General features: G+C 39.4%; 1 protein-coding gene across 5 annotated transcripts in view; it reads left to right on the top strand.

Moving 5' to 3' along the window:
• Positions 1 to 13078, top strand: part of FNDC3B (fibronectin type III domain containing 3B) — a 357581-nt gene that overhangs the window by 250742 nt on the left and 93761 nt on the right. For all 5 annotated transcript variants that reach the window (XM_029213894.1, XM_029213895.1, XM_029213896.1 and 2 more), the window contains 2 exons: positions 3561 to 3712; positions 8196 to 8255. In XM_029213894.1, the coding sequence (XP_029069727.1) occupies positions 3561 to 3712; positions 8196 to 8255 (212 nt within the window). The remainder of the gene's footprint in view (positions 1 to 3560; positions 3713 to 8195; positions 8256 to 13078) is intronic.

Below are 13078 nucleotides of genomic sequence, written 5' to 3'. Positions count from 1 at the left end.
CACGTTGGATCTTGTCCAATCACTTTGTAACTAAAAATCACCACTTTTATCACCATTACAAAGGAGATTGATTTCTGTTTGTGGTAGAATCGTTAAGCATCAGCAAGTCCGTTAGCTTTATGGCTTCTAAACTTCCTTTTTTGGATCACAGCCATGACAGTCATTGTGATGATCAGGTTAGCCATGCCCCATTTCAGTTCAGTGGTCACCGCTGGTGAGAAAGTTTCACCAGAGAGAGAGAGAGACTGAATGAATGAAGGTGAAGCTTGTGTACGAATGCTGTCGCTCTGCAGTAGGCTTGAACCCAGCCTAGTTCCCAGAGTTCTGAATCTCTCATTAAAGCTATCACCTCCCTGGATGCTTGGAGTAAAGGCATCTACTGCTGAGGATTCCCCTTTACATGACACTCTCTTGAAAGGCACCGTGTAATTTCCTGGCATCAGCCTTGGAGTGGGAGTGAGTTCCAAGTTCTAACAGAGACAAAGCACTCTTTCTCTCAGGATTCCAACGCCTGAAGAAAGGAAACCTGAGGCCCAGGAGTCAGTGAGAGGGAGGGAGGGGGGAGCACAGGAGGGAACGGGTCTCTCAACTCTGGTAGTAGTCTAGGAGGCAGGCTGCTCAGATCCAGGAAAGAACTCCCAGAAGCCGCCGTCCTTTGAAAATGATGCTGAGTTCTCCAGGTGCACTTCTGATAGGCCGGCTGATGGGAAAGATGCACTTGCACAGAGGTCTGTGTTCACATGACAGTTGGCCTTCCTAAGGCTTGCTCAGGGAACCTCGGAGAAAGGTGAGCGTTATTTTAGTTGATGCTTCAGGTGTTGTACATCACTGTTGAGTTAAGTAATAATTTAACCAAGTCCTAAAGGAAAGACAGTAAATTCTTTTTTGTTTTGGTTTGATTTACGTATATCATAAAATGATTATCACGACAGGTGCAGCTAACATCCGTCATCTCATATAGATGCAATATAAAGAAAGAAAAAAAGCAAAAATTTTCTTCTTGTGATAAGAACTCTTAGGAGTAAATTCTTAATAGCTGATGAAAAAAGTAGAGTTTAAAAGGATGTGAATTTATGGATACCTGTTCAGTATCTAAAGTGCTAGCATTTGACTGAGCTATTTTGAGAAGTGGTGTTAATTTCACACCACCATTCATGGAATCAGTGTTACTACACACTGTGCTCTTGGAATTGGGCCACTTATCACCTCAGTTGAATGTTCCTCTGTACCTAATCAGCATCTTTTTAAATTATAAACTGAACTCTTCATAGCAAAATATCTTGTTTTAAGTTAAAAATCAAATATAATATCCAGTATCTCAAGATTACTCATTAATGGTGTGTGAAGGAATTCAGCAAATACAATGGTGTATGTGGTAGAAACGCTGCCTTAAAATCTAATCAGGGGAACAACACACAGATAACCAGGTAAAGCAGAGTATAATGAAATGAGTGTCAAATATAGGTGCCCGCTCAATGTGGTTGGAGCACAAAGAAAACAGTTGCTGATCCTGAGCAGGGAGTCAGGCAGCACCGTACAGAAACTTTTCCTGAATTGGCCTCAAGCTGCCATGGGCCCCTCTGTGCTCAGTGTATCTGCCGTGAGGCCCCTCACGCATCTCTTCATCAGGCAGAGGTCATATCTTAATCATCTTTGTGTCCACAGCCCCTCACAAGTTAAGCTATGATGATTAAATGAATAAGCAAAGGCAGCATTTGAACTGGGTCTAAAGGAAGTTTGTTAAAGGCAGGAAAGTGGGAAAGTCCAGAGCTAAGTCTCAGGGGCATGAGAGGGGACGGCATGCTGAAGGGCGGGTCACAGCCGTCACAGGAGGAGTAGGCAGAAGAGTTGCTGCTAGTCTGGAGCCATAGCAAGAAGGGTAGAGTTCAATTCTGTAACAGTGTCTCTCCAGGTTTTTTTTTAAAGATGTTTAATGCTGGTCTGCCATCCACTGTGTTACCTGTATCAGAAACTCAGACTGTCTTATTCCCTTTGATTTTTATTTTTCATTCAACATTTACTAAGCAGCCACTACTCACAGTTGAATATGACTTAGGCCTTCTCCTTAGGGAGTCCCACGGTCCAGTGGGGAAGGTAGGCAAATGCTATTAACATGATTAGCAATGAGTAGAGATAGCAGCAAGGTGCTGTGGAACAGGGAGATGATAGGATATTTCAGGGAAGGCTACTTGGGGGTAGTGAGGCCAGCCTAGGGTCTTGAAGGATGAGTAGGAGTTTGACTAAATAATTGGTTAAATATATAATGATGCTGTATCTATTTGGAACAGAGATGATATGGAGGGATCTCTGCTCAAAATGGAATGCGTGATAGACTGAAAAGGGAAACTCAGTATTCATTTCCATATTTATTATTCATGCTTTTAAATTATCTTATATTTTAATACCCTTTATTTAGATCAGATAGTGACAAAAATAGAAGAAAAAAAGATAGAGACTTAGTAGTTTAGACATCTCCATCCACAGCCTACTCTAATCTACAGCTATAAAGTCTTGTATGAACGTTAAGCTTTAATGTATGTTTTAACTCTCATTTTGTTTTAATGTTATCCAGACCAATATCTAGAGAGCAACAAAATAAACTTTAGACAATTAGAACGTTAAAATGCATTGACAGATTTATTTTAAAGAATTAGACTGTGCATTAGATTAGGTTTCTCCAGAAACAGACTCTGAAACAAAGATTGGAAGGCAAATGGTGTAAGTGGGGAGGTGCCCCAGGAAGCACGGTTAGAGTAGAGACGTGAGATTGCAGAGGAGAAGCCAGTGCAGGGTCTGTTAATGAGCAGGTTACAGCTGCGGGCAGCTGGGGCTCAGTCCTGCCGAGGATGCCTGGGAGATAGTGTAAGAACGTGCTTCAGAGAAGCCCTAAATAAGAGGGAAAAGTTGGGGCGTTGAGAGTCCCAGACTCCTTTGTTCAAATGAAGCCTTGAGCGGAGGCTAAAGCAAAAGATAAAAGCAGAGCCTAGAGAGGTGAAACATCTCCACACATATTTTTGCCGTCTGTCAGCCTGGGCCATGGTTCCGTTTCCACCCCCCACCCCCGTGCTGGGTCTTCCCAGGAACCTGCAGGACTTCGGGGAGCGTGGTTTGAAAGGTCTCGGCTTTGCAGGAGAGTTTGACATCAAGCAAAGCTTGGAGGCCGCTGGAAAGTACCTGTGGATGTGGGTTCCTTCCACATAATATGATGGCCATCATGGAGATTATTGAAATATCATGTTCAACTTTTTACCTTTAGAAAAATTCTCAAACGTGACATTACTTTTACTTTCTGGAGGACCAAGTGTGAATTGCGTCAGACTTGGACATAAGTTTGCATAATAAGGACAGATGTTTTAGGAGCTATAGTTTGGACATCAGGACTTTGACAAAAGAATGCCATATAGGATGGGTGGGTTCTTTTTGGTAATTAAAATACATTTGTAAATTAAAATAAATTCGTTTTTCTTGAGTTAAATCTGAGCCATTTTAATGCTACTACTAATAATCACAAAATGTTCTGGGGAGAAGTGTAGTGTCTGATTCATGTTTTTCTTCCTCAGGTTTCTAATATTCAGGCAAGAACGGTTGTGTTGTCCTGGGCTCCCCCTGTTGGACTTTCGTGTGGACCCCACAGTGGTCTTTCCTTCCCCTACAGCTACGAGGTTGCTCTGTCAGACAAAGGACGAGATGGAAAATACAAGATAATTTACAGGTAGCGTATATTTCCATGTGTTTTTCTCAGCTGCCAAACCTTGAAATTACTGTTACTAAGGAGAATAAAAAACAAAGGAAAAATTTAATGGCTTTGCAAATTTTCCTTTAAATAGTTCTTTTTAAGAATTAGTGATAATTGTAATGTCAAGAGTTAACTTTGTCCAGAGTAATTGCTAATCAGAAATGACTTTTATACAGCTATTTGGTGTTGGTCAAATATGTCACTTGGTTATGTTAGCTTGCCAGTGTAGTACTAAAGAAAATTTTCCATTAATGTTGTCAGAGCAAAAAGTGAGCATGCCTCTTAGTTTTTACATATATCATGCACTTCTATGATCACCTCTTTTTAGGCCCAGACCTTGTGCTAGTCTTGTTTTTCAGAATTCTACGATGTGGTTTCCATTTCACCCTCCTTCTTATCCTCTACAGTAGTTTTCCAGTCTGCAGTAAAGCTTTTCATTCGGAGGCTATCTTAAATCGTCAAAAGTTTAGCACACCGAATTCTCCCCTTCCACTTTATGGACTCCCAGATATTAACCATTTAAGTGATTTATAGCTGTGTTCTAGATGTGATAAAAAATTTTTAGGGTCAAATCTTTTCTCTTTTGTAGTTGCTGGCACTGCTCAGATTTGCAGAGTAGGAAACCAGAGGCCGTCTTGTTCTAACTGCTTGTTTGACCTCTCTGTGACTGGCCCTGGGAACTACTGCCCAAACCCAGTGTAACGTGGTCACACAAAGCCCACCTCTTCCTCTGCCAGAGAAGCTGCTTTTCTCTTCTGTTTCCCTGCTGCAGACCTCGCATCTCCCTTGCCCCATTTCTAATTCTTAACTTGCTCCACGGACTTGTCTTTTTCTGGACAAAGAAAAGGGGGAAAGAGAGACAGACAGAGGGAAGCCCTTTAGTCACTCTCTCCTGTTGCCGCCACGTAGGGCTCTGTCCTCTCTTCCTGGACTCCTACAAGAGTCTCCTCAGGCTCCTCCAGCATCCACTCTTGCTCTCCTCCCATCCAGCCTCCACGCTGCAAAAACAGAAGTCAGGCCAAGCCACCCCCCTGTGAGAACACTGCAGTGCTTTTTCACTGTACTTAGAACGTAGTCCTAACCCCTTGCTGTGGCTCACAACCATTGGGTTCTATTTTGAAAAGTCAGAATTGGTAGTGACCTTAGCAAAATATAGAGCACCATTTCCCCCAGCCCACCAAGAAACAGTTAGATTCTGTCAATGCATGATGGTCATTGGTGGCAGGAGCTAGAGTCCCAAGTGCCCAGTGAGGCAGGCAGGTAACGTAAGTGAGAAGGTACGAAGCTTGGGAATGAGGTGAACGGTGAACGGGAACACTCCTGTCTTCATCGATAAAGGAGCAGCTGACAGTCACCTAAAGTAGGTTGTTGCATAAGGGAATGTAGGCCTAGATTTGCTGATTCCTTGGAATTTTTTTTAAAGGAAATGCTAAAAATCTGAATTATTATGTAAACCTTCCTAATGTTAAACTAATTCAGCAAATTCAAAAAACTTCAAAGATAAACTGCAAGTCAAACAACAGAACTGCACGTGCAGGGTGTGGACATTGGCCTCCAGTTTGCAACTTTAAAAAAGTATTTTTATTTGAATAATTTCAAACTTATAAATGTTGCAAAAATAAAGAGATCAAGGAATATGTGCCTATGCTTTACCCAGATTCACATATTATTAACTTTTTACCCTATTTGCTTTACTATTTGATTTTCTCTCTTGCCTTTTCTCTCCTCTTAATCTGTATTTTTTCCTATTAGTTTTATACATCATGGTCCTTTACTGCTAAATACTGAAGTGTGTTTCCTAAGATATTTTTTTAAATAGCTACAATGCCATTACTTCATGACTTTACATCAATACCATACTTTTATCCAATCTATCATCCACATTCCAGTTTCGTCAGTTGATGAAATAATGTCTGCGGTAGCATTTTTCTTCCCCTTGTAAGGACAAGATCCATTCTAGGGTCAGATACAGCAGTTAGTTGTCATGTCTCTGTAGCCTTTAATTTGGAACACTTCCACAGTATTTCATTGTCCTTTATGACACTGACTTTTTTCCCCCAATATTCTGCTTTAATAATGAAAACTGACATGTATACATACTTTTTCAAAAACAAAAGTGTTAAATATCACTAGCAGGGCAATAAGTTTAAAATTTTTTAAAAATTATGGCTAAATTGCAAACATACAGAAACATAGAGAAAATACTACAATGAACCCCCAGATAACCATCACTCAGATTTAACAGTTATTAAGATTTTGCCACATTTGCATCATATCCCCTTTATTACTATTATTGTTGTTGTTGTTGTTATTGTAGCATTTGGTAGCAACTCACAGATAACACATCAGTTACTCCTACATAGTTCAGTATGGATCGACATAAGATTTTTTTTACGTAACTGCAATGTCATTAACATCTAGGAAAACTGACGATAATACCTGGCATCATTTCATACCTTGGTCATATTCAGATTTTCCCAGTTGTCTCAAAAATGTGTTTTAATATTGATTTCTTCTTCTGGGACTCCAAATGAAGTTTACTCATTGCCTGGGATTGTTAGGTCTCATAAATCTATTTAAATGTAGAAGAGTCTCCCTTTCATCCGTTTTATTATTTTTTTTTTTTTGGAAATGGAATAGCTACTTTAAATTTTAATTTAAAAAATTTTTATTGACATATAGTTGGCATATGTTATAGTTTTCAGGTGTATCTCCCATCTTTTTAAAAATTCTTGATCAGTTGCAAAGAGTGAATCACTTTTGTTACCAATCTGAATTTGTGGTATCCTTTAACTTAATCTTCCTCCCCCATATTTCTTATAAATGGATAGTTAGTTCTGGAGCTTGATCAGATGCAGATTTAACATTTGTGGGAGGCTTTCATCAAGGTAGTTCTATGTACTTCCTCTTCCAGCACACTGGGAAGCAACAGTGTTTGGTGGCCTCACTGTGATTAAATCGTTTGGGAATTATCCAGTGCTTTTCTTTTAAATCTTATTTATTTATTTGAAATATAGTTGACATACAGTATTAGTTTCAGGTATGCTACATAGTGATTCAAAATTTTTATAGATTACGCTCCATTTAAAGTTATTATAGGCTTTCCCTGGTGGCGCACTAGTTAAGAATCCGCCTGCCAATGCAGGGGACACGGGTTTGAACCCCGGTCCGGGAAGATCCCACATGCCGCGGAGCAGCTAAGCCCGTGTGCCATGGCCGCTGAGCCTGCGCTCTAGAGCCCGCATGCCACAACTACTGAGCCCACGTGCTACAGCTACTGAAGCCCGCACGCCTAGAGCCCATGCTCCTCAACGAGAGAAGCCACCGCAGTGAGAACCTGCGCACCGCAACGAAGAGTAGCCCCCACTCGCTGCAACTAGAGGAAGCCCGCGTGCAGCAACGAAGACCCAACGCCGTCAAAAATTAATTAATTAATTAAAAAATATAAATAAAGTTATTATAAAATATTGGCTGTATTCCCTGTGCTGTGCATTACATCCTTATAGCTTATTTACTTTATACATAGTACTATGTACTTCTCAATCCCCTACCCGTATCTTGCCCCTCCCCAGTTCGCTCTCCCCACTGGTACCCACTAGTTTGTTCTCTAGATCTGTGAGACTGTTTCTGTTCTGTTACATTCATTTGTCTGTTTTATTTTTCAGATACCACATCTAAGTGATAGCATACAGTGTTTGTCTTTGTCTGACTTATTTCACTAAGCACAATACCCTCCAGGTCCATCCGCGTTGTTACACATGGCAGAATTTCATTCTTTTTTGTGGCTGGGTATTCTTTGTGAAGAATACAGTTACGCCCACACACACCCCTCTCACCTTTAAAAATTTTTTTAATGGGAACATTACGTATTTTCTGGAATGTTGGTGGTTTCCTCATGATTAAGTCAAGGTTCTTCTGCAGCTTCTGGTCAAATAAGTGGTTTTATTTTGTGTAAGAGAGCTATTTATTGGCATGCATCTGTAAGAGAGCTGTTTATTAGTATTGATATGTGAGGGAAGTAGATTGAGGTTCCTTGAAGAGAGTTGAGAAGTTGAAGCTATTGGGGTTCTTGCCAGGACAAGTCTGGGAGCCACCTTCAGTTGACAGCTGGTGCTGTTATTTACACTTACGTTTATCTAGGTATCTTTCTGTTCAGCTTGCTTCCTTATTTACTTATTTTTATGTAGTCATTTTGAAGAAGTGGTAAGATATTTTGGAATTTTATTCATAAGTTAGCCTTGCCATTTTCCAGATCCAGAATGACACCATTTCAAGGAATCTCATTTGCTAGTCCAGAAAAATGATAATACCAAGCAGGAGAGTTTATTTCTGACTTAAGGTGGAAGTAGAAATAATAGTTCTTGAATCGCTATTGGTACCTGACTATGAGACCCAAATCCAAAACCTGTTTTATTTTTGAAACTGGTATCATTGACTAAGAAATGATTTTTCTTTGCAGCGGAGAAGAATTAGAATGTAACCTGAAAGATCTTAGGCCAGCAACCGATTATCATGTGAGGTGAGTATTGGGGAATTCAGATTGCTGAAATAAATAATATGCTCCTTTTTAAAAGTGTTTGGTTAACAGCACTTGCCTAACTAAAAGTGTCAGTACCTTTGCTCATCGGCCATTCCTTGATGTCCTACACTTGAGAGCATAGAGATTGGGAGTCCACAGATGTGCTTCTGGTAATAGAAAAGTAGATGATACCCTGAACAGAATTTAAAAATTATTTTTGCGAAGTAATTTTTATTTTACGTAGTCTCCTAAGATCCGTTGGAATGCGTGGTTTAATATATAATATTTTTTTCTATAAAGCAATCATTTTTTACCATGGGTATATCAGTTATTATAGACCTTCCATGTAAACTATATGTTCAGCCAATATGACTAAATAAAGTCCTTCCCATGTTTCAAGTTTGGACCTAAAAGGCAATACGTTTTGAAGTAAGTAATGCAAATATCAAAATTATCTCTAGCAAGAGCTAATGCAGTTTTCCAAAACAACTCACATAGTTTGCTACCGAGTCTGAACTCTCTACCATGACTGCTCTGGAAGGCAGGGCTAGCTGATCTCAGGGAGAGACCTGGCCAACCACAGACGTGTGAGGACGAAAGTATCATCTAAATGTTTACAGAGCTCATCTGATTACTCAAAGATACATCCATACATCCATCTGCAAACAGGCAGATTTTTAAATCTGAATGTGATCCATAACATCGTTTAAATTTTCATTTTAATTTAAACTTTCATTTTATTTAATTTTTAATTTGATCAGAAATTCTCATTTTATCTAATAGGGTGAACAACAACAAATTCTCCTCTCTTCAATTATATATGTGTATATCAAGATTATGTAATAAAATTGCAACCATCAAGCACACGCCCTTTATTACACTTTCCAAAGGTTAATTCACACCACACGTTCCCTCTGTGGTGGAGTAGAGGCAGGGTAGCCTAGCAGGAAGAGCATATGTTAATTATTAGGCAGCTGGAGGTCTAGTCTGGTTCTGCCCATCAATTGACTGTTTTAACTTTGGTCAATCACAGAGAATCCATGCCACAATTTTCTCGGTAACAAAAGTAAGGAAAGTAGGGGTGTGTTTAGATTATAATATCTTATTAGCTGCACAAGTGTTTAAAACTATGTTTAAAGCAATACATAAAAGAGCAAGGTTTTTATATTCAGTCATAAAGTGTATATCTGCTTAGCTATTGTTTTGTTTAGATGAACTCTATTGCAACCATCTTTTCCTATTTGAATCAAAACTTTTGGATTTTGAGTGAATTAGCTTTAGCCCAAACTTATTGAACTTTTCACACCGTCTGTACAAACAAAAAGATTTGTATGACTTGTGAAGCTGAGATAATAGTTTAACCATTCTTTGAAATGGTCGATTTAACAACAAACCAGAAAATGTAACACCATATAGGTAGTCCTGTAAATGTTCTCCATTAGACATTGTTAACATGTGTTTCCTTTTTTCTCTTTTAATGTTCATTGTCGCTGCTTTACTAAAGGTTTACTTTATTAATTTTCTGCTCATCCACGAGTTGACAATAACTTTTAAAAAAATTTTAAATGTCACAGTCTGCCCTTTATTTACTGTCCTATCTGTTGTGTTGCCCTTTGTATCTTTTCAACACCTCTTACAAAGGGTAAACTTGAGAATACTTGCTCATTAATTCTTTTTATGTATCTTATGAACACCTTAAACTTCTGGGCAGATAAAAGGAATAATTAATGGATTCCCCAAAAGACATAGGAGCATGAGGTAGTTACCATCTAGAGGCCTTGGATCCAAGACTTCCTCCTAACACATCGGGGATCCCACCCTTGTGACATATTTGACACTTGTGTGACACCACACATAAAGAGCCTAAGGCACCACCAGCTGTTATTTGGTCTAGTGCTCTGCTGGCCAGAGAGATGGAAAAATCTCCATCTCTTTGATCCTGATCTCTTTACTTTTTTATACAGCAGGTTCTCATTAGTTATCTATTTTATACACATCAGTGTATACATGTCAATCACAATCTCACAATTCATACCACCACCACCACCACCACCACCCCCGCCGCTTTCCCCCCTTGGTGTCCATACGTTTGTTCTCTACATCTGTGTCTATTTCTGGCTTGCACACCTGTTCATTTGTATCATTTTTCTAGATTCCACATATATGAATTTATATATTTGTTTTTCTCTTTCTGACTTACTTCACTCTGTATGACAGTCTCTAGGTCCATCCACGTCTCTACAAATGACCCAATTTCGTTCCTTTTTATGGCTGAGTAATATTCCATCGTATATATGCACCACATCTTCTTTATCCATTCGTCTGTTGATGGGCATTTGGGTTGCTTCCATGACCTGGCTATCGTAAATAGTGCTGCAGTGAACATCGGGGTGCATGTGTCTTTTTGTTTTTTCCACATCTTTATTGGAGTATAAATGCTTTACAATGTTGTGTTAGTTTCTACTGTACAACAAAGTAAATCAGCTATATGTATACATATATCCCCATGTCCCCTCCCTCTTGAGCCTCCCTCCCCCCACCCTCCCTATCCCACCCCTCTAGGTCATCACAAAGCACCAAGCTGATCTCCCTGTGCTATGCGGCTGCTTCCCACTAGCCATCCATTTTACATTTGGTAGTGTATATATGTCAGTGCTACTCTCTCACTTCATCCAAGCTTCCCCTTCACCCCTGTACCCTCAACTCCGTTCTCCACGTCTGCGTCTTTATTACTGCCCTGCCACTAGGTTTATCAGTACCACTTGTTAAAATGTCATATATATGTATTAGCCACCGGTATTTGTTTTTCTCTTTCTGACTTCACTGTGTATGACAGATTCTAGGTCCATCCACCTGACTACAAATAACTCAATTTCGTTCCTTTTTATGGCTGAGTAATATTCAATTGTACATATGTGCCACACCTTCTTTATCTAGTCATCTGTTGATGGATATTTAGGTTGCTTCCATGTCTGGCTCTTGTAAATAGTGCTGCAATGAACATTGTTGTATGTATATCTTTTTGAATTATGGTTTTCTCAGGGTATATGCCCAGTAGTGGGACTGCTGGGTCATACGGTAGTTCTATTTGTAGTTTTTTAAGGAACCTCCATACTGTTCTCCATAGTGGCTGTATCAATTTACATTCCCACCAACAGTGCAAGAGGGTTCCCTTTTCTGCACACCCTCTCCAGCATTTGTTGTTTGTAGAGTTTCTGATGATACCCATTCTAACCGGTGTGAGGTAATACCTCATTGTAGTTTTGATTTGCATTTCTCTAATGATTAGTGATGTTGAGCAGGTTTCATGTCCCTCTTGGCCAACTGTATGTCTTCTTTGGAGAAATGTCTATTGAGGTCTTCTGCCCATTTTTGGATTGGGTTGTTTGTTTTTTTAATATTGAGCTGCATGAGCTGTTATATATTTTGGAGATTAATCCTTTGTCCATTGATTCATTTGAAAATATTTTCTCCTATTCTGAGGGCTGTCTTTTCATCTTGTTTGTAGTTTCCTTTGCTTTGCAAAAGCTTTGAAGTTTCATTACGTCCCATTTGTTTATTTTTGTTTTTATTTCCGTTACTCTAGGGGGTGAGTCAAAAAAGATCTTGCTGTGATTTATGTCAGAGTGTTCTTCCTGTGTTTACTGCTAAGAGTTTTATAGTGTCCGGTCTTACATTTAGGTCCTTAATCCATTTTGGGTTTATTTTTGTATATGGTATTAGGGAGTGTTCCAATTTCATTCTTTTACATGTAGCTGTCCAGTTTTCCCAGCACCGTTTATTGAAGAGACTGTCTTTTCTCCATTGTATATCCTTACCTCCTTTGTCATAGATTAGTTGGCCATAGCTGTGTGGGTTTATCTCTGGGCTTTCTATCCTCTTCTGTTGATCTGTATTTCTGTTTTTGTGCCAGTACCATATTGTCTTGATTACTGTAGCTTTGTAGTATTGTCTGAAGTCAGGGAGTCTGATTCCTACACCTCCCTTTTTTTCCCTCAAGATTGCTTTGGCTATTTGGGGTCTTTTGTGTCTCCATACAAATTTTAAGGTTTTTTGTTCTAGTTCTGTAAAATATGCCATTGGTAATTTGATAGGGATTGCATTGAACCTGTAGATTGCTTTGTGTAGTATAGTCATTTTCACAATATTCATTCTTCCAATCCACGAACATGGTATATCTCTCCATCTGTTTGTGTCATCTTTGATTTCTTTCACCAGTGTCGTATAATTTTCTTAGTACAGGTCTTTTACCCCCTTAAGTAGGTTTATTCCTAGGTATTTTATTCTTTTTGTTGCAGTGGTGAATGGGATTGTTTCCTTAATTTCTTTCTGATCTTTTGTTGTTAGTGTATAGGGATGCAAGAGATTTCTGTGCATTAATTTTGTATCCTGCTACTTTACCAGATTTATTGATTAGCTCTTGTAGTTTTCTGGTGGCATCGTTAGGATTTTCTATGTATAGTATCATGTCATCTGCAGACAGTGACAGTTTTACTTCTTCTTTTTCAATTTGGATTCCTTTTATTCCTTTTTCTTCTCTGATTGCCATGGCTAAAACTTCCAGAACTACGTAGAATAATAGTGGCAAGAGTGGCCATCCTTGTCTTGTTCCTGATCTTAGAGGAAATGCTTTCAGTTTTTCACCATTGAGAATGATGTTTGCTGTGGGTTTGTCGTATACACCCTTTATTATGTTGAGGTAGGTTCCCTCTATGACCACTTTCTGGAGAGTTTTTTTTTTTTTCCTGCGGTACGCGGGCCTCTCACCGCTGCGGCCCCTCCCGCCGCGGAGCACAGGACCCGGACGCGCAGGCCCAGCGGCC

This window comes from Monodon monoceros, unplaced genomic scaffold (genome assembly GCF_005190385.1).
Source record: "Monodon monoceros isolate NGI ecotype Baffin Bay Population unplaced genomic scaffold, NGI_Narwhal_1 Super_Scaffold_11, whole genome shotgun sequence".
In the NCBI taxonomy this organism is placed as follows: domain Eukaryota; kingdom Metazoa; phylum Chordata; class Mammalia; order Artiodactyla; family Monodontidae; genus Monodon; species Monodon monoceros.
This window is presented reverse-complemented; position numbering and strand designations above follow the sequence as displayed.